General features: G+C 43.8%; 1 protein-coding gene across 3 annotated transcripts in view; it reads right to left on the bottom strand.

Moving 5' to 3' along the window:
• Positions 1–730: 730 nt before the first annotated feature.
• Positions 731–22,350, bottom strand: part of LOC122542899 (synaptosomal-associated protein 25) — a 190,222-nt gene continuing 168,602 nt past the window's right edge. For all 3 annotated transcript variants that reach the window (XM_043681033.1, XM_043681032.1, XM_043681034.1), the window contains 4 exons: positions 21,315–21,432; positions 15,193–15,327; positions 3,464–3,608; positions 731–1,065 (listed from right to left, as the gene is read on the bottom strand). In XM_043681033.1, the coding sequence (XP_043536968.1) occupies positions 1,006–1,065; positions 3,464–3,608; positions 15,193–15,327; positions 21,315–21,432 (458 nt within the window). In that variant the 3' untranslated portion in view covers positions 731–1,005. The remainder of the gene's footprint in view (positions 1,066–3,463; positions 3,609–15,192; positions 15,328–21,314; positions 21,433–22,350) is intronic.

The raw sequence follows: 22,350 nt of genomic DNA, 5'->3' as shown, positions 1-22,350 counted from the left end.
GTATCTCAAAAGCAAGGCAATAATTGGAAGAGAAAAGACAGGTTAACTCTACCTCCGAAAGAAGGGTCTGACCTCACATGGTGATTGTTATTTACTTTTCAAACAATGATTGCAAACCTTAAACTTTCTGCTTTTATATCAGACATTCAGCAGTTGCAACTTTATAAAAAGACTGTTAATGCACTAAACACGCACATAATCATAAATGCAGTTCCTAAGTCTCTGAAAGGATAAAGGGTGAAGGCTGTCTCTTTACAATGAACAAGGCAAGCTCAGTTCTGTTCAAGACCCTTTTGATCTCAGCTCCATACTCTAATTCCGAGCATCAAGTTGATTTCCATACAGAATGAAGTAAAAGCTACTGGAGCATACTGAGCCAAGAATAAACAAGAGCAAATTCTCAGCTGCCCCGAGGGCGACAAGACAAAAGCTGGACGTTTCCACTCCTTGGCGCACACTGCTCTGTGCAAAGGACTCACAGCAAAGTTCCGCATCATCAATTGTGCTCTTTGTCAGTCCTTAGTCCTCCTCTTTATTTCTGGCGGCCTGTGTTCTCTGCCTCAGCCCCAGTTTCAGAGGAGCTCTGTCCCTTTACTGCACTGGGGTGATAATTTAAGGAGGGTCGAGGAATCTGCTGTACGTTTATTGGCATATTCAGCTGCACACACTGAGCTTGGCTCATGCTCACGTTGTCATGTGATTACAGAGAACAATTCATTCATAAAAAGAACCAATCAGCACAGAGATTAGAAACAAAACAATACACTTAGTTCACTTTGGGCAGGCAATTACACACGTTGACACTGAAATATACACCTTGCACAACTGGAAAAATCCGCAACACTGCGAAATTATAAAATAAATTTAAATGTACAGAATAATATTGAACCTTGTGGTTTCCTATCACAGCACAGGGGACTTGCCCCTCCAGGACCTTTCAGATGCTGCAGTGGAGAATGGGATGGGTGTCTCTGGCAGAAGGGAGGCTTCTTCTGGAGAAGCAGCTCACAGCATCTTGGTGGCGTGCTTATTGGCTTCATCGATGCGAGCTTTGTTCATATCCCCCTGGAAAGGAAAACAGACAAAACTGAAATGAGCAGAACAGCAATTGTTGCTCTGAAAGAGCTGGCATGTGAGTGTGTGTGTGTGAAAAATCCTTCAATTATTTGAAACAGATACATATGTAGCAATGATGGCAGTACAGTTCTGGATGGATGAATTACGATTGACTGAATGGCCTTCCTCATCAGTAACTATCATGTGATGCAATCACTACATTTCTACTTGCTCCAGCGATCATACAAGGATGATCACAATTTCCCACAATGATGGCGATAGTGGCTCCATTGTTATGGACTAGGCCAGACCACACAAAACAGGCAGCCCAGACCATAACTTTGTAATTTGTCTCTGTAAGTGTACAGTGAAAATTACCCGGGGTAAGTTGGCGAGGTTGACTACCAGGTTTAAAACAGATAAAAAATTTAATCACAAAACTACACAATGAAAACTACACAGAATAAAATAAAGAACCCCTACAGAACTCAGTCGATCCAAACTAGACTTAATTATGCTGTTCTGAGTATACGCAACAGTCCCCAATAAGCAAACTCGCTTCAAAAACCAGTATAAATGGAACACATGCTTACAGGTTGAAGTTAGAAGAGAGTTTCCACACAGCTCCCTGATGAACTCCCAACCAGTTCTGGACTGAACTAAATGGCTCAGCTCAGCTAGAGAGCTGAACACTCCCCTTTCATTATACAGGTCACTTCTAAAACATGACCACTTTGGCTGGAAGTCTCATCTGTTTACATATAAACAATAAAGGCCTTTCAATACCCTTTATCGCTGTATGAAACCAGACAGATTGGAGCCCGGCCCGGTTTATTACCCCTCTGAAAAAATCAAGGACAGAGTCTTCTTGAGCCAAGGAACAGCTTTTAGAAAAAAAGGGACTAGCTTTGTGACACCATTAATGGATATGGGCATTGCTGGCTGGGCTAACATCTAAAGCCGAGTTCTGATTGCTTCCTGAGAATGTAGTGTTGAGATGCCTGCCAGCAAGTTGCAGTCCATTTGGTGTAAGTACACCCACAATGCTCTGGGGGTGGGGCTGCTGGACATCAGCCTCTGGTTTCACCCTCAAGGAACTCAAATAGAGGGAGAATGTTTCTTTACAAGGTACTCGTGCTAGTGAACAGTGGGAACGCTCACACCAGAATCTGCTGGATTACAATGAAAAGGCATGTGAGACACAATAAAGCCAAAAAGAAAATGATACTTTAGCAACTCAATGAGTGCTCCCTGGGAATTTGTTAAACTTGCCACCTCAGGGATGATATTGCTTGAAGCTGAGGTTTGTTGGCGGGTATCGCTGCACAAGCAGTTCACAGCAAGGTTCTGAATGCTCCATTTTATTTGTTGCTGAATGTTTGCTCATCAGGACGAGGGACCTCAATATGGGAGGAAGGAGCAGACATCTCCTTGGTTCAACCATCTGCTGCCAACACTGCCAGCTAGGTCATCACCCTCATTTTGAGTCGCAGCCAACAATGACTCAGCACAAACCTCAGAAAGATCCCTCCTTTCCTGACTGTACTGATGAGACCCTGCTCCATATCCCACATCAATCTTCCTGTGGCATTGTGGGTTCTGAAGGACTAAATTTAATCTTGAGTCGTTCGAATGCAAGAGAATTGCACTTCTCAAGAGGTCATTTAGCATAAGGGGTAGCAGATTTAAAATAGAGACGAGGAGAAATTATTTCTCTCAAAGTTTCATCGATCTGTGGAATTCACTTCCCCAGAGTATGACGGATGCTGGGCATTGAATACATTTGAGGAGGAGATGGACTGATTTTCGATTAGTAATGGGTTGAGGGGTTGTGGAGAGTAAGCTGGAAAGTAGAGTTGAGGCTGAGATGAGATCAGCCATGATGGTATTAAATGGGGGGGGCAGGCTGCAGGGGCTGACTTGCATATTCCTGCTCCCAGTACTCATGTTTCCCACTCTTTCCTAGGTTTCTTTCAATGTCTCTCCCCCGACCAGCAGCCATCCATATTCCTCCAGCGCCTTTCAATATACTCCTGAATCTGACTGAAAGTGGAAAACTTTAGCTCAGAAAATAAACGCATAAAAATCCCCTCAAATGGAGCCTGATCAAAATAGATGTTTTAGTGAACATTAATTGCCCTCTTAACAGCCTCAGTAGGGCAGCTCGACAGAGCTTCCAACACTAGACTTAAGTAGGGTGAAGGTAAGTTGACAGAGACCCCAACCACTGCCCTCCAGCCTTGTCGATTCCTTCCCCAAACATGCACAGGTTCTCAAAATGCGAGTCTGCTGTTACTAAGTGGTTAAAGCATTCCTCTTTTATTCTTTTCCACCTTGGGTAGTGCCCTGGATTCCCGGAGTTTCACTTTTCACCCAGGATTCCTGGTGAGTACATTTAAACTCTTACCTTGACCACAATCCGGTCAATCTGGGCATTCTGGGAACCAATCTCATTGCTCATGTCGAGAGCCATGTGTCGCAGGTTGCCGATGATGCTTCCCACCTGGTCCAGGTTTTCCTCCATCTCATTTTCCCGAGCGTCTTCCGTGACTCTGAAACCAGACCAAGCAGCATGTTACAACGTCTAGCTGTTTGTCAGGGTTTGTTCCAAGCTGAATCCAAACAATCGAGTCAGTGTCAAATCGCAATGTCTAAAATCACTGAGGTGAAGCCAACAGTGTAGGGGAGAGGTCAGCTCTACCTGTTAGCTTTCACTGAGAGGGGATCACGGAATAAGCAGAAAGAGGCCATTCAGTCCAACATGTCCATACTGGCTCTTCAAATGAGCATTCTAACTTAGTGCCATGGCTCCTGCCTTTTCCTTGCACATTGTGTCTCGTTATAAAATCTTCCAAAAAAGAAATCCTTGAGCAAGAAGCAGAAGCCTATTCCCCACAAGCTTCCCAACAAACTATTCAAGACTGACTCCGTGTTTAATTTGGCTTTGCCTTTTGCTTGTCCCCTGCGTTCCTCAGAATTATAACGCCCCATCTTTTGGATTAACTATGACTCAGAGAGTCCTGCCATCACCTCAGAAGGCTCCGGTTTAAGCCCCTATTCTGGTTTTGAAATCAGGCTGAAGGGTGAATATCCTAGTGCGGTGCTGACAGGGTGCTTCACTGTTGGAGGTGCCTTCTTTGGATTGTATAAGTTCAAATGAAATTCTCAGGGGGTAATAAAAGATCCGATGATACCACTTTGAAAGGAACAGGGGACGTCTCCCCAATATCCTGACTAGTCCCAGTAGAGCATCTGGTCATTATCAGGTCAATGTTTGTGGGAGCCTAGTGTGCACCTATCAGCTGCTGTGCCTCTTACATTGTGACAGTGACTGCATTTCAAAAGATGGTGGTAAATGCTTTTAGCTGTTCCAAGGTTTAAAGATGCTATTGAAATGGAAGCCTGTCTTTAATACATATCAGAAGATTATCAAATTCTGTTCCCCAGTCTGTGTTGAGTCAGCAGTTCACAATTGTGAAGAATGTGGGCAGGGCAGGTGACACCCACCCTCCAGTCAGGAGCACAGAAAATCAGGCTCATTCTGATTGTTCGGAGACAAACAAACTGCAGATACTGGAATCCAAAATAGACAGGCAGGAGGCTGAGGGAACACAGCAAGGCTTCCTGATGCTGCCTGCTTTGCTGTGTTCCCCCAGCCTCCTGATGCTGCCTGCCTTGCTGCATTCCCCCAGCCTCCTGATGCTTCCTGGCTTGCTGTGTTTCCCCAGCCTCCTGATGCTGCCTGGCTTGCTGTGTTCCCCCAGCCTCCTGATGCTGCCTGCCTTGCTGTGTTCCCTCTCCCTCCTGATGCTGCCTGCCTTTCTGTGTTCTTCCAGCATCATTCTGATGGTTAGCAGTGTTCCTCGAATTCAATGTCTTTCAGGTGTGAAGACACCATCTGTGATGGATTTCTCTTCCAGACCAAAATAATCAGACAACTTTAAAAGTGTGGTGACACCTCGAGGATCACACCTTCACCGTCTGGGGAGGACGTTGCACGCTTTTAAATGGAGTGGGTGCAAAATCAAATTCCCATTTCTTACAGCTCCAATTTTAGTCACTGTGGGAAAAGGAGAGAAGTGTGATTCACATAAGAAGGAATGCCATGCTCATCAGGGCCATTTGAACTTAGTGCTGAGTTCAGACAGACCCCAATTTGGTGTTTGCAAAGACTCTCAAAATGTGAGAGTCACAAATTTATAAAGCAGATGTGTACAATCATGAAGGGTCAATAAGGTGTTTTTAGGTGCATGGTCTGAGGATTGTAATTAGATTAGATTAGATTACTTTACAGTGTGGAAACAGGCCCTTCGGCCCAACAAGTCCACACCGACCCGCCGAAGCGCAACCCACCCATACATTTGCCCCTTACCTAACACTACGGGCAATTTAGCGTGGCCAATTCACCTAACCTGCACATTTTTGGACTGTGGGAGGAAACCGGAGCACCTGGAGGAAACCCACGCAGACACGGGGAGAACGTGCAAACTCCACACAGAGTCGCCTGAGGTGGGAACTGAACCCGGGTCTCTGGCGCTGTGAGGCAGCAGTGCTAACCACTGTGCCACTGTGTAATGAAAGCTGTCAGTGAGAATTTAAAAACTTTTAATTTTTTTAAAAAAAGTTACAGAACTGCTTAAATTAACAAAGCATTTGCTATTGGTTGGTAAAAGATTATCACCTGATTACACAGTTTCAACAGAGGTCTCCACTCACATTTCCCTAAGGGCCACTATTATATCATTTTGAATGCTTGGCTGAGTTTCAAAAGCTACAACTATTTCAGCAAGGTGTTTGATTTCCCACTCTGACTGACAGTTTAAAGGGACCATTAAAGGGTTAGCCACCTTCAATAAAATAAAATATTATGATTATTGGAAAACTGAAGGAAAAACAAGTGTTAGGGAATTCCTAAACATCTCTGGCAATACTTGCGCAGAAAGAAATATCCTGTACATTTCAGAAATGTGGCTCTTCACTAGACAATTAGGTCAATTACAGAAAAGTTAAAATGTTTTTGTTCTTTAATCATGGGTTCATGAGTTTCCCTGGCTTTCTGGAGGTAGTTAGTAATAGCTGGCGAGTAAACAATGTGAATGGAAAGCATTGAGGAAATGTCAGGGAAAGATACCAATGAATAATGACATTTCACAGTGGCTTTCTTACCTTCCTGCACCACAAGTTCCTTACATATTAGTTTTACAGCTCTAGAGGTGCTTTCTACAATATACATTCTGGAACTCTGTCAGCCTACCTTGGCTGTTGCTCATGCTGCAATATGTTGGACCTCAGGTAAGATTCAGTAATAGAACAAGCTAGGGCTACAGAGTGCTGCTTACAGACCTGTAGCAGACAGGTTTAACACAATGGAGCACCCAGGTACAGGCAGATGAAAGCTTCCTGTGCATGTCAAAGTCGTAGATTCTCAGCTGGACCAGTTTCAGACAGGTGTGGAGATTTGTTAAAGAGGTCAGATCAAGGATTTTGCGGTCAGGGCTTTTTATTTTGGCTCTTCATGGGATGTGGGCATTTCTGGCACAGCCAGCATCTGTTGCCCATCCCTAATTGCCCTGGAGCTAAGCATTTTGATACAGCCATTTCAGGCAGCAGAAAAGAGCCAACTACTAAATGAAAAAAAAACAAAGAACTGTGGATGCTGGAAATCTGAAAGAAAAACTGAAATTGCTGGAGAAACTTAGTAGGTCTAGCAGCAACTGTGGAGAGAAGATAGGGTCAATTTTTTGAGTTCAGTAACACTTCTTCGGAACTCAACAGTTAACTCAATTGCTTTGCGTTTGGAGTCACATGTAGGCCAGACTAGGTAAGGACAGCAGATTTCCTTCCCTAACAAGTGGCTCAGTGGTTAGCACTACTGCCTCACAGCACCAGGGTCCTAGGTTCATTTCCAGCCTCAGGCATCTGTCTGTGTGGAGTTTGTACATTCTCCACGTGTCTGCGTGGGTTTCCTCCCACAATCCAAAGATGTGCAGGTCAGGTGAATTGGCCACGCTAAATTGCCCATAGTGTTAGGTGCATTAGTCAAAGGGAAAATGGGTCTGGGTGGTTTACTCTTCGGAGGGTCAGTGTGGACTGGTTGGGCCGAAGGGCCTGTTTCCACACTGTAGGGGATCTAATCTAATCAAGAACTACCTTAATAGAAAGGTTCTGCTTTTGAAACAATGCCACATAACAGACTTCTGAAGGAGGTCATAGGTCGTGCAATAAAAGAGTCAGTAGCAAACTGGATACAAAAATGGGCTGAGTGATAGGAAACAGACAGTAATGCTGAATGGATACTTTTCAGGCTGGAGGAAGATTTGTAGTGGAGTTCCTCAGGGCTCAGTATTGGAACCTCTGCTTTGCCTGATATATATTAATGATCTAGGTTTTTGTGTGCAGGGGCAATTTTCAAATTTGCAGATGATACAAAACTTGGAAGATTTATAAACTGTGAAGAGGACAGTGTTGGTGGAGTGGGCAGATAGGTGCAGATTAGGTTTAATGCAGAGAGGTATGAGGTGATACATTTTGATCAGAAGAACATTGAAAGACAATATAAAATTCTAAAAGAATGCAGGAGCAGAGGGGCCTGAATGTAGGACAACAGACCATTTAAGGTGGCAGAACAGGTGGAGAGAGAACTTAATAAAGCATACAGTATCCTCAGCTTTATTAATAGGGGCATGGAGCGCAAGAGCAAGGTGGTGACATTGAACTTTTGTAAAACTCTTGTTAAAGAGCTGGAATATTGTGTATAGTTCTGGGCACCACATTTTGGGAAAGACATGAATGCATTGGAGAGACAGCAGGAGTGCTTTACAAGAATGGTTCCAGAGATGAGAAACTTCAGTTATGAGGATAGACTGAAGAAGTTGGAAATGATCTCCTTGGAAGAAGAAGGCTGAGAGGAAAGATTTCGAAAGTCATTTCTCGGTTGGACAGAGTATACCATATAGTGAGAAACTGTTCCCACTCTTAAAACGATCAAGGACAAGAAGGCATAGATTTAAAGTGATCTACAAAGGAAGCAAAGGTAACATGAGGGAAAACAGTTTTACTCAGCAAGTCAACAGGGTATGGAAATGTGTGGAGGCAGGTTCAATTGAGGCAATGGATGTTAAATTGGATAAAAATAATGTGCAAGTATATAGGAAAAAAGGAGATTGGCACCAGGTAACGATACTACATTAATGAGCCGGTACTGGCATGATAGGTTGAACTATCTCCTTCTGTAACAATTCTATAGTGAACCAGATGGGTTTGTATAGCAATAAATGAAGTTTTATAATCACCATCACTGAGATTAGCTTTCAAATCGAGAATTATTAATCAAGTTAAATTCCACCAGCTGCCATGGTGGGCTTTGAGGCAAAAATGAGTACTGTAGATGCTGGAGATCAGAGTCAAAGATTAGAGTGGTGCTGGAAAAGTACAGCAGGTCAGGCAGCATCCGAGGTGCAGGAAAGTCGATGTTCGGGCAAAAGCCGTTCATCAGGAATGAGAATGAAGGGCTTTTGCCCGAAACGCCGATCTTCCTGCTCCTCAGATGCTGCCTGACCTGCTGTCCTTTTCCAGCACCACTCTAATTTTAACTCTGATGGTGGGTTTTGAACCCATGTTCCCAGAGCTTTACATTAGATTACTCATCCAGTGATATTACCACTGCATCATCATCTTCCCCCTGGAGACAGCAGTAACGTGCTGGAAGACCTGTTGCCAAATGGACCTGGTGGCACAGCCACCACTATCTTCCACTTGGAAACTCTGATTCCTTTCAGACTGCTATCGCAGACAGGGTTTGGAGGAATATGGGCCAGGTGCTGGCAGGTGGGACTAGACTGGGTTTGGATAACTGGTCGGCATGGATGAATTGGACCGAAGGGTCTGTTTCCATGCTGTACATCTCTATGACTCTATTTGCCAAAACTCACAGCCAGTCACCCAGAAATGCTTAAGCTGTTGATCATTTGCTGTTTGAATTCATGTTTTGCTGGACATCAGAGTGAGTCTGGGAAAATTAACAACCAGTGAAATTCACAACTGATCTTGGAGAAACTGGGCGAAGTCACAGCACAGAAACAGATAAGTGAATTGTTTTAAGTGTGGCCTACTGAAAGTCTACAGTAGTGAGTAGAGTGGGTTCTTTCTTGATTATATGTTTTTTGAGATATATCTCTTGATTAAACTTAAAATATAAGCCATAACTATTAAATTAACCTGGAATAAATAGAGGAATAAGACGGTGTTATTTTCTGGGTCTGTAGATTGTGAAGAAGCAAAAATGGCCTTTAGTAGAGTGATATGCGCTTCTTGTCAGATGTAGGAGTTTAAGGAGAATTACGGGTTACTGTAGATTATATCTGTAATAAATGCTGTTGATTGCGAATCCTATCAGATCGAATGGATCAGTTGGAGAGACAGTTAGAGACAAAGAGGAATTTGAAACAGCAACGGTACGCGATAGATGGCAGTTATAGGAAGGGGAGGGGAGTCTTAGATACAGTCACATAGATGGTTAAATCCAGGAAAGGTAAGAGAGGTAGGCAGTTAGTGTAGGAGTCTTCTGTGGTATCCCCATTTCAAACAAGTATGCTGTTTTGGAAAATGTAGGGGGTGATCGATTCACAGGGGAACGTAGCACAAACATCCTTGATCCTGGCACCAGGGAAACAATACACCATTCTGATTTTTTGAGGAAATGGCATTAAAAAGAATTTAAATAGGTTTGTTATGGTAGGGGATTTTAACTTACCAAACATCGACTGGGACTGCCATAGTGTCAAAGGTTTAGATGGAGAGGAATTTGTTAAATGTGTACAAGACAATTTATGATACAGTTTGTGGGTATACCTATTAGAGAAGGTGCAAAACTTGACCTACTCTTGGGAAATAAGGCAGAATAGTAATATGTGGATTACTCCCGATGCTACGAGCTAGTGAGGCCAGGAATGGGAGGATAGAGCAGATAAATGCATGGCTGAGGAGCTGGTGTTTGGGAGAGGAATTCACATTTTTTGGATCATTGGAATCTCTTTTGGGGTAGAAGTGACCTGTACAAGAAGGACGGATTGCACCTAAATTGGAAAGGGACTAATATACTGGCAGGGAGATTTGCTAGAGTTGCTCGGGAGGATTTAAACTACTAAGGTGGGGGGGGTGGGGGAGGTCAGGGAGATAGTGAGGAAAGAGATCGATCTGAGACTGGTACAGTTGAGAACAGAAGTGAGTCAAACAGTCAGGGCAGGCTGGGACAAGGTAGGACTAATAAATTAAACTGCATTTATTTCAATGCAAGGGGCGTAACAGGGAAGGCAGATGAACTCAGGGCATGGTTAGGAACATGGGACTGGGATATCATAGCAATTACAGAAACATGGCTCAGGGATGGGCAGGACTGGCAGCTTAATGTTCCAGGATACAAATGCTACAGGAAGGATAGAAAGGGAGGCAAGAGAGGTGAGGGAATGGCGTTTTTGATAAGGGATAGCATTACAGCTGTACGGAGGGAGGATATTCCCGGATATACATCCAGGGAACTGAGAAATAAAAAAGGGATGATCACCTTATTGGGATTGTATTATAGACCCCCTAATAGTCAGAGGGAAATTGAGAAACAAACTTGTAAGGAGATCTCAACTATCTGTAAGAATAATAGGTTTGTTTTGGTAGGGATTTTAACTTACCAAACATTGACTGGGACTGCCATAGTGTCAAAGGTTTAGATGGAGAGGAATTTGTTAAGTGTGTACAAGACAAGTTCTGATTCAGTATGTGGGTGTACCTATTAGAGAAGGTGCAAAACGTGACCTACTCTTGGGAAATAAGGCAGGGCAGGTGACTGAGGTGTCTGTGGGTGAGCACTTTGTGGCCAGCGACCATAATTCTATTAAATTTAAAATAATGATGGAAAAGGATAGACCAGATCTAAAAGTTTAAGTTCTAAATTGGAGAAAGGCTAATTTTGATGGTATTAGGCAAGAACTTTCAAAAGCTGATTGGGGGCAGATGTTCACGGGTAAAGGGACATCTGGAAAATGGGAAGCCTTCAGAAATGAGATAACGAGAATCCAGAGAAAGTATCTTCCTGTTTGGGTGAAAGGAAAGGCTGGTAGGCACACGGAATGCTGGATGACTAAAGAAATTGAGAGTTGGGTTAAGAAAAAGAAAGAAGCATATGTCAGGTATAGACAGGATAGATCGAGTGTATAAAGGCAGAAGAGTATAAAGGCAGTAGGCGAATACTTAAGAGGGAAGTCAGGAGGGCAAAAAGGGGACATGAGATAGCTTTGGCAATAGCATTAAGCAGAATCCAAAGGGTTTTTATAAATACATTAAGGACAAAACGGTAACTAGGGAGAGAATAGGGCCACTCAAAGATCACCAAGGCAGCCTTTGTGTGGAGCCACAGAAAATGGGGAAGATACTAAATGAGTATTTTGCATCAGTATTTACCGTGGAAAAGGATATGGTAGATATAGAATGTAGGGAAACAGATGGTGACATCTTTTAAAATGTCCCTATTATAGAGGAGGAAGTGCTGGATGTCTTGAAACGCATAAAGGTGGATAAATCCCCAGGACCCGATCAGGTGTACCTAGAACTCTGTGGGAAGCTAGGGAAGTGATTGTTGGGCCTCTTGCTGAGATACTGGTATTATCGATAGTCAGAGGTGAGGTGACGGAAGACTGGAGGTTGGCTAACGTGGTGCCACTGTTTAAGAAAGGACAAGCCAGGGAACTATAGACCAGTGAGCCTGATGTCGGTGGTGGGCAAGTTGTTGGAGAGAATCCTGAGGGACAGGGTGTACATGTATTTGGAAAGGCAAGGACTGATTAGGGATAGTCAACATGGCTTTGTGCGTGGGAAATCATGTCTCACAAACTTGGTTGAGTTTCTTCAGGAAGTAACAAAGAGGATTGATAAGGGCAGGACGGTAGATTAGATTAGATTACAGATTAGATTAGATTACTTACAGTGTGGAAACAGGCCCTTCGGCCCAACAAGTCCACACTGGCCCGCTGAAGCGCAAGCCACCCAGACCCATTCCCCTACAATTACCTCTTCACCTAACACTACGGGCAATTTAGCATGGCCAATTCACCTGACCTGCACATGTTTAGTCTGTGGGAGGAAACTGGAGCACCCAGAGGAAACCCACACAGACAGGGGAGAATGTGCAAACTCCACACAGTTGCCTGAGGTGGGAATTGTACCTGGGTCTCTGGCGCTGTGAGGCAGCAGTGCTAACCACTGTGCCACCGTGCCGCCCGTAAAGTCCATATAGATGTGATCTATATGGACTTAAATAAGGTGTTTGACAAGGTTCCCCATAGAAAACTGGTTAGCAAGGTTAGATCTCACGAAATACAGGGAGAACTGTACTGGCTCAAAGGTAGAAGACAGAGGGTGATGGTGAGGGTTGTGTTTCAGACTGGAGGCCTGTAACCAGTGGAGTACCACAAGGATCGATGCTGGGTACTCTACTTTTTGTAATTTATATAAATGATTTGGATGCGAGCATAAGAGGTATAGTTAGTAAGTTTGCTGATGACATCAAAATTGAAGGTGTAGTGGAGAGCGAAGAAGGTTTCCTAACATTACAACAGGATCTTGACCAGATGGGCCAATGGCTAAGAAATGGCAGATAGAGTTTAATTCAGATAAATGCGAGGAACTGCATTTTGAGAAAGCAAATCTTAGCAGGACTTATACACTTAATGGTAAGAACCTAGGGAGTGTTGCTGAACAAAGAGACCTTGGAGTGCAGGTTCATGGCTCCTTGAAAGTGGAGTCGCAGGTAGATAGGATAGTGAAGGAGGTGTTTGGTAATCTTTCCTTTATTGGTCAGAGTATTGAGTACAGGAGTTGGGAGGTCGTGTTGCGGCTGTACAGGACATTGGTTAGGCCACTGTTGGAATATTGCATGCAATTCTGGTCTCCTTTCTATCGGAAAGATGTTGTGAAACTTGAAAGGGTTCAGAAAAGATTTACAAGGATGTTGCCAGGGTTGGAGGATTTCAGATGTAGGGAGAGACTGAACAGTCTCGGGCTTTTTTCCCTGGAGTGTCGGAAGCTGAGGAGTGACCTTACAGAGGTTTACAAAATTATGAGGAGCATGGATAGGATAAATAGACAAAGTATTTTCCCTGGGGAGGAGTCCAGAACTAGAGGGCATAGGTTTAGGGTGAGAGGGGAAAATTATAAAAGAGACCTAAGGGGCAACTTTTTCACACAGAGGGTGGTACGTTTATGGAATGAGCTGCCAAAGGAAGTGGTGGAGGCTGGTACAATTACAACATTTAAGAGACATTTGGATGGGTATACGAATAGGAAGGGTTTGGAGGGACTGGTGGGACTAGATTGGGTTGGGATATCTGGTCGGCATGGACAGGTTGGACCGAAGGGTCTGTTTCCATGCTGTACATCTCTATGACCTATGTCAAAATTTCCTGTGATGATGCAAGTGAGAACAAGCAGGGACTCAGCTTTGTGGATTCTGATGGCTTCCCATAGTCAAAGGACATAATGGAGCCATAGGCACAGGGCAGAACAGACCCATAGGCTTCCCATAGGCACAGGGCAGAACAGGCCTATAGGAACAGGGCCTCCACACAATGCATACAATCAATAGGAGTGCTCATGAATCCTCAGGATGGCCACTCCATCAATGTACAGCTTTATCCATCTCGTGGTGAGGAAGTATATCTCCCTGCCCCATCAGTGCAGGCAGAGAAGGGTCACTGAACTGACAAACAGCTTTTGAACATTTGTTCTCTATCCTGTCAATTGCTTCTGTCAGTATCCCAGTTTCAGTAACTTAATGGCTGCAGCATTTCTTTAAATATTGGAATCTAACTCGACTCATGTGGGTTATCAATGTGCCCACTCATACCAACTGGTCAGAAAACACGGAATTAGTGCATTAAAACAATGACTGAGGTACAATATATCTAGACAGACTGTGGATCACACAAACTGCCAGCAGACTGCTCTCCCACTTGCAAGGTTAAATCCTGCTCAGTCATGTTTAAAAAGAAAACTTTGACGAGATGACTGGGAACTAACTGGGAAGTGGGGCTGATTACAAAGCTCCACTAAAAGGCTATCACAGGCACATTGTATTAATGAAGCTTCCTCCCATGCTGCACGACCTTGTTAGACACAGGTTTCTTTGCAAACTCATGTGGGTTTTAGTCACTGAGGGGCTTGAAATGGCTGTAGACAACTGGGTTGTCACAGTTCTCATCAGAAAGCAGAGGAGTCATGCCGACCACGATGTCGGGTTAACACTTGGATCTACAGCAGTCAATGCAGAGCATTCTCTCTCTCTTTCTCTGTTCTTTCACAGAGCATCCAAACTCCACTTAGTGTCACTTATTGGCAGAGTTATATCTTGCTGTGTACGACAGTATTTATACTCCACATTTCAGCTGCCAATTGGGTCCTAGCATTTGAAGAGGAGCCCCTAATGAGCTTGTTTACCATGTGAAAAAATAAAATCTTTGCTTAAAAGCCTTGAACAACAGGAGCCATGTTTCTATCTACATTGGGAAGATTTTTCAGGATAGAGATGAAGAGGCTTTTCTCTCTGAGGGTTGTGTGACTTTGTAACTCTTTGCTGCAGAGGCAGTTTATTGAATTATTGTTTTACTTAATCCAATTTTCTAATCAACCTGTTCAGAAACCTTATTCCACACGTCTGGAGCAGGTGGGACTTGAACCTGGGCCTCGTGGTCCAGGGATAAGGAAACCTCCACTGCGCCACAAGAGAGGTGATTGATTTTTAAGCTAAAGGTGGATACAGTCTCTTTAGGGAATGTAATCAGAGGTTATTGGGGAATGTGGAAGTCAACACACAAGCGATCAGCCATGGTCTTCTTGAGTAGGCTCGAGGGGCCGAATGGTCTACTTCCGCTACTATTCCAGCTGCAACCTAAAACATTTTTCTTAATTATTCATTCAAGGGAACATGGGTATCACTGGCTAGGCCACATTTAACATCCCTCTTAACTTTCAGCACACATTGATAACTAATGTATAGGTGCAGAAGGAGAACCTTATAGCTAAGACTGCCCATTGAACATCTTTCCAATGGGGATTTCTAACATCTGATCTCCGCAAACCTAAACGGTTTACCTTCGGATGTATCCGCCGCTCATAGCCATCTGTTCCCGATCGTCCATCACCCGGGCAGGCTGGCTGGCCACCACACCATCCTGGTTATTCCCCCACACCTTCTTGTAGGCTCCTCCTGCCTCAAAGTTCTTTAACCTTCGAAGCAGGAAATGTACAAGGAGTTTAGTTGATTTGATTTATCATGGCTTGGAACCATCACCTGCCCAGTGACACTGTGCCCATATTACACCCAAAGATCACTGGGCAATCTGTGGCATCCGATACAGACATAGTAAGTTACAAATCCTTCCCAGAGCTTTTTTACACTGAAGTGTGTTTCCCAACTGAGGCTTATCCAAAACACCTCCAAAGCTGAAACCAGGCAACAAACTTCTTTGAACTATTATGACTCCAGATCATGCACACATGCTAGCAATCCCAATGCCTCACTGGAATTCCATCACGAGCAACGTGCAATCAAAGTGTATCATGGCTTCACCAAATATGCACACCCATAAAAAGGTATTTGTATTAGCACTCTTTTATGTAACTAAATGAGGGGTGTAGCTGTTTTTTCGTTCCCTGTCAATTTTCCCTTCTGTGTTCTGAAGGCAAGCTCAATGAACTTGGTTCTGAGAGTCCAGAGACATGCAGCTTTAAAATAATTGTTCAAATCATGGGTCTTAATCCTTTCAGAAAAGCAAAGTTAATGCTTCTACATTAATTGTTCAGAATCTGTTTCATGATGTATATGTCCAGACCACAAACACTGCTCCTATTGTCAATTCTTTTCAGTCACGTTTGTGTCAACATACAACATTATAAACGGCAATTGTTTCTCCACATCACTATAGTGACCACACTTCAAAAATACTCCGTTTTCTGTCAAGCGCTTTGAGACATCTTGAGGTCATGAAAGGTTCTATATAAATGTAAGTCACTTCTGAATTCATTTTCTCCCATGCCGCCTGTCATGATGCTGTAGCTGCAGATTCTTGCCACTAAATGACACTCTGGGGAAGAATCTGAAGTTCTTCTACTAGCACTTGTATATAAAGATAATTTAGATTAAATTCACTTCAGGCTATTACCATGCTATTTAAAAAAAGATATGAAATTTGATTTCATATTTGTACAAGTTCCTTAGTTTTTTTTTCTATAAAGGAAACAGGCGCATGGTTTAATTAAATGCATAGGCTGCAATTCTCTTAAATAAAGGCAGGAGTGTCCTCAGATGATGAGGAAAGTGAGTGGGAAAATGTCCTAAACAGCAACATCACATCGAGATCTGTAACTTCTATGGCCTAAACAGTTTATTTAATTTCAGGTTCTGTACAAAGGTAACAAATGCTAAATACTTGTGGCCAAGCTCCATGTACTAAATGCCATGCTTTGTGTGACTGTAGCCAAGGTCTTTGCATACTGATGGGCTAACCTTTGCATACCTATGACCAGCTTTAGATACCTACAACTAAGTTCTGCAAACCCCATCAACAGATTCTGCATTTTTTATGACTAAACTTTGCATCCCTGCCAGCAAGCTCTGTGGAGATAAAACAAGGTTCTGCATTCCTAAAACCAAACTTTGCACATCTCTACCACCAGGATCTGCATCTCTATGAACAAGCTATGTAGACCTGGGTTAAAGTTTTGCATTCCTATGCCCAGGATCTTCATCCCTATGACCAAACTCTGCATCTCTAAGCTCGACATACATATGGCCAAGTTCTGTCGCCCTACAGCCAGAGATGTTTCCGAGATCTTTTTTGCCCCAAACTGATTTTGTGGCTTTTTTAGGTGGGCTGGGGTATGTAAAGGAATCGCGATAAGGAATCACAACTACATGAAACAGCCTGGATGGATTACAGGGTCAATGTAAGAAAGGAACCCAATGCACCGTCAAATACAGTAACATCCCCACCGTCTACAAACTCAAGAGCTCTGAACTGCTTTGTATTGAGGGTATTGATTTCTAGGCAGTACTAGCGGAGTAACGTTGGGTATATCCAGGCAGATGGCGATAAATGTTGCCCCTTCAAATTCTGACTTAATTACTGGAAAATAATATGTTGCTATATCATGGGAACACCAATCGAAAAGGTGCCTAATATTGAGTACTGAAGTGGGAGTGGGAACAGGTCTCAGCTCATGCCTGCTAGTTACAGAGGGAAGTTGTAACTCCACACAGTTTCAGAAATGCAGTGTGTTGCAGAAGTATATCTCAGTGAGGTATTTTTTAACAGTGACTGAGCCCAGAGGCTGGCTAACTGCTGTGGCAGTATCACAACAGGAAATAGGAAGTCAGATTCACAAACAAGGTAGCATAAGACATAGAGATGGAAATAGAAACATAGAGATTCTGATGGAGCCATGTGACTTGTGCACACAAATCTGAGCAATGTTTTATTCATTCCTGATAAGACCAACATTCACTTCCCATGGTTACATTTCCTTTCAGAAATCCCCTCAGGCAGATGATCTTCTTCTTAGTCCATGTTGTGAAGGTGCTCCCATAGTGCCATTAGTGAGAACCGGGAATGTGGACCCAGTGATTTTGAAGGAATGGTGATCTATGACCAATGCTGGATAGAGCAAAACTTGCAGATGCCAGTATTCCAATATGCTTCTTGATGGAGGTCGTGGCCTTGGATAACTTACTGCAATGCATCTTTTGGTACACTCTGGTGCTACCGTTCGTTGGTTGTGAAGGGGAGGTGATAGATGTGATACCAACCAGGCGGAATATTTTATATGAATGTTATGGAGTTTCTTGAATGTTGGTGAACCTGCACTGATCCAGGCAAATGGAGAGTCTTCCACCACGCTCCTGACAATGTGCCTTGTAGATGGCAGATGGACTCTGGGGAGTCAGGAGGAGAGTTCTGCCCCGCTGTTAGGAACACAACATCCACCCGTTCTGGTCATTGTCACCAGTGGGCTATTATAGTCTGCACACTCATTGTGCGGACAGCCCCAGATCAGACCCTATGGAGTGGGCACACTCAGAAAGATTTGCAAGTTAATACTGTAACTTTATTTGGGGCTTCCTTGTGGACCAATGAAAAGAAGGAATACTCCGACCTCCTTTTCTTCAGACACACTATTCATTCTAATTCCCTACATATTTGGAGAGTGGCTTCCACATGTTCCTCACTGCAGCATCGAAATTCCTGATCCACCCTACTCCCCCACCACCCACCCGAATGAGTGAGACACAAATAAAAATGAATTAAAGTCAAATCAGACACAGAAAGGTAAACATAGGGGGAGCAAATTAGTTAAGAGGAAAAAGGGGAGATAAAGGAAAAGTTTTGAAAAATTAACTTAAATGTAAAAATCTTTTGGGACAATGTACTACCTGCAGGAATGAGACCCCAACACCCCCCCCCCCCCCTTACATCACTCAACACTCTTCCTAACTTATTGCTATGAGTTTAATTTGTAGTTATGCCACAAATCCAGCAAACTCACTCATTCTTGCCACATCAGCCGGGTGGGAAGGTCAATTGGTCAGGCAAATAAGGCCCTGAAGAGGTCAAATAATGGCACATAAGCAAACCAACTGACCACCTCCCTGATCACCTCACTCCACAACGGCGGGATTGAGTGGCTAGTTTCTGATTTGTAAGACCCAAATGAACTGCCAGCTGGATTTTGGGGTGGGGGGGATGGGGGTATGGCCTCCACATGCCCCAGTCTAGAGCGGTTGGAGGCACAAATGGGAGAGGGGTATGGCCAATGGAAGCCACACGTCTATACAAAGCCCAATCCCTTTCTGCCCAATCTGTGAGAAGAAAAATAAAAAATAATTTACCTTCTCACTGCAGGATCCTGAAGAGTGGGCCTTGACTTTAAGACCCAGGAGCAAGGCCTGTGGTGGAGTAAGATACTTCCCCTCACTCTACATGGGACAGTATGCCAATCAGCAACTTAGTGAACTGACTGGTGGATGATCTGGTTGGTTCCATCACTGATGGGGGAGCTGTGTTAGTCCCATGTAACATGTCTGCCCTGCTCTCTCCCCTACTGTTAGAAAAGCTATGAGACAATTCTGCTGTACATGTGTGAGAAAAGTCCATCCTCAACAAATCACTAGTTACTTGCCAGTTGGTCACCGTTCACTTGCTATGGATTGACGAGCAACACTTTGGCCTCTGAAGTCAATGGTGCGGGTTGAAGTCCACACAAAAAATGTGTTGAACGATCCAATGATGTTTCGAGGAAGTGTGGCACTGTCAGAGATCTTCCATGTGAGACATTAAACAAGACCCTGACTGCCCCCTCAGGTGGATGTAAAACAGCCCACAGCTCCATTGGGCAAACAGTTGGGTAGTTGCCTTGCTGTCTGACCAGTATTTATTGTACCGCCAACATCATTCTCTAGCCAGTCTCACAATGCTGGTTGGATAACCAGGGACTGCAGTGTTTCTGAGCATATGACCGTGACCATTCTTCTTTGGTTGAAAAGTACTTTGAGCTGGTCTGAGATTGTGAAAGGCACTATATAAATGCAAGTCGTCCTTTCTTGTTTTTATTGGGTGGGAATTTGCCTGCCAATAGTTAGAGATTGTGGTATAACACATGGAAAAGATTTCATTTAAATTATGTGATGTACTGCAACAGTGTATTCACTGACCCTCTGCTCCCAATGAGAACTATGCTCACAACCATTATGGCCACAGGTAAGATGTCAGCCACGTTGTGTTGATTCTGTGGGTTATATTCTCTTTGATGTTAACATTCAGCTGCGAGAATGTAATCCACCAATTATCATTGTCTGTCCATTTTCAAACTTGTCTGGGTGTACTCCATTACTTTCCCTCCATCCTCGGGCTGTTTACCCACTTTTCAACAATCCCGGACATTTGCAGAGTTTGAGATAGCCTTGCCCTTTTTAATATTTCACCAGCGCCTTTCCTGTCTTGTGCAAACAGCACAGGTCAACTTTGTACATGATGACCAGAGAGCCGTAGAAAGGTTACAGCAGAGAAAGAGGTCGCTTGGCCCATCACATCTGCACCAGCTGAATAAACGAGTGGCCCATTCCAACCCTGCTTACCAGCATCAGGTCCGTGGGCCTGCGGGTTACAGCCTTTCGGGTCAGATTCAGGTTCCTTTAAATTAGTTGTGGGTTTCCAACTCAACCACCAAACTAGACTGTGAATTCCACACAGCCATCACTTCCTGGGTGAAAAAGAATCCTCCTGTCCCTTTAATCCTTCTACTGATCACATTAAATCTGTGCCCCAACAATTTGTATGATACTGAATGCCTGGTTTATAATGTTCTGTTTCCTCACCAGTTACTGTATTGCCACAACATTGGCCAGGGAAGTATTGCAAATACAATCAGCCAGGCCAGTATTGAATGTTATAACGCTTACGTTGCTGACATCTATCTTATTTCTGAGAGAGTAGAGTTCTGAACAGTTGAACATCCTCCTTAATTGACCTCCTTCCAAAACTCTGTCTCCTGCAGCCTAACTCATACCAAGTCAATCTCACTCCTCAGCACCCCATCCCGAACTCACTGAGACACATTGGCTCCTGTGGTGACAACATCTCGGTTTTTAAATATGTCACTCTCATGGTCAAATCCCTTTCCCCATCCCTGCAACCCCTTGAGATATCTATCTCCCTTCAGTGTTGGTCAATTGCAACATTCCCAATTGTAATCCCTCTACCATTGACGGCTCTACTATTAGAACTTGTGAGCCAAGCTCTGGAATTTCCACCTTTACACCTCTCCAACGTTCTCTCTCTCTCCTCAAATGTTCCTTAAACCAAGTCTTTGTCATATCTTTTGGTCACCTGTCCTAATATCTCTTCATGTGACATCAAGTTTAATTCCTTGGAAAGTGCCTTGGAACAATTTACTCACATTGTTGTTGCTGTCATTTCCCCCGAGAGACAGGCTGGCTTGCTGTGCTTTTCCGGCCCCTCTCATTATGGTCTAATATGGGAAATAATTTCTAAGGGAATGAAAAAACTTGCATATTTGCAGATTGCTTCTCAAAGTACTACTTCATTCATGAGGCTGTCAGTGGCGGTATGGAACCGTGTTAGCTCCGAGCAAGCAGCTTTTCAGGCAGGCATGCAGGCAGGCAGGCAGAGTGGCCTCTGGGGCCAACGGTTGGCACCTACTTATTGCAAGGACAGGAACAAAGGCCACAGCATTTGCCCAGATCCGAGAGATTTTTTTCTGCTTCTTTCATGTCCTTATTGATTTGATCCATTCCCTCTTCAATCCTCTCCAGTTGCTCTGAATGAGGAAGACAGTTAGTTTCCACAGACACCGACAACAAACAAACAGGGGATCAGCGGCACTCCCAAACTGATCGGGGTTGAACCGCGGTAACGGCAAAGCGAGGTACGGGAGCTGTCGGGGAAACCTCAGGCTGCTGGACGTTGATGTCCCCCATTGGCAACCGGACCACACTTTACAGCAACCCCTTTCAGTGTGGGATTCCCTCATCCCTCTGAAGAATTACACACTCATTGAATGAAGGAAAAGAGAGAAATGGACAGACACAAAAACAGTACCACATGGACACAGGAATTTCTTGCATATAGCTAACACATTACACCCGATGTTGGCCTTGGAAAGGCATTGGCTCAGAATTGAAGGGAAAGTTCCTCAGCTAACACTAAACCCTTTCTCTTATGGTTATGAGTGCTCTTTAGGGAAGGATGATAGTTCTGGAATTTCAGCATAATACAGATCGTGTTTCAGAGAGTAGATCCTTTCACATGACTGCAAAGATGTGCTTTGACTCCATGATCATCTAAGGGCCTTCAACTGCCTTTTCCTTTTCTCAAATTAGCTCTCCTTGTACTGTCCATCCTTACTAAGCAGCTTGCACCCTCTATATGTTTTATGAAGATTGTCCAACAATGATTAATGTGCTCACTTCAGTGTTTGTTTTAAATAGGGTAAATCAAGGAGAATAAGGCCAGTTCACTCAGTTGGCCAGGTGACCAGCGTATTGGTCAGAATAAACAGGTTCAATTTGTGTTCTGATTGAGGTAGATTTGGGAGCTGGCTCCTTGCCGTGCAATACCAAACCACTACTGATAGAAACTGCCAAAAGAATCAGCCCATAGGCTCCAAGGAAATTTGGCAACTTGGTTACAGAATTGGCTGAGGGGCAGGAAACAGAGGAAGAGGATTTTTGTGACT

The sequence above is a fragment of the Chiloscyllium plagiosum genome, chromosome 41, assembly GCF_004010195.1.
Source record: "Chiloscyllium plagiosum isolate BGI_BamShark_2017 chromosome 41, ASM401019v2, whole genome shotgun sequence".
In the NCBI taxonomy this organism is placed as follows: domain Eukaryota; kingdom Metazoa; phylum Chordata; class Chondrichthyes; order Orectolobiformes; family Hemiscylliidae; genus Chiloscyllium; species Chiloscyllium plagiosum.
The sequence above is the reverse complement of the archived record's forward strand: the minus strand, read 5'-3'. Positions and strand labels throughout refer to the sequence as shown.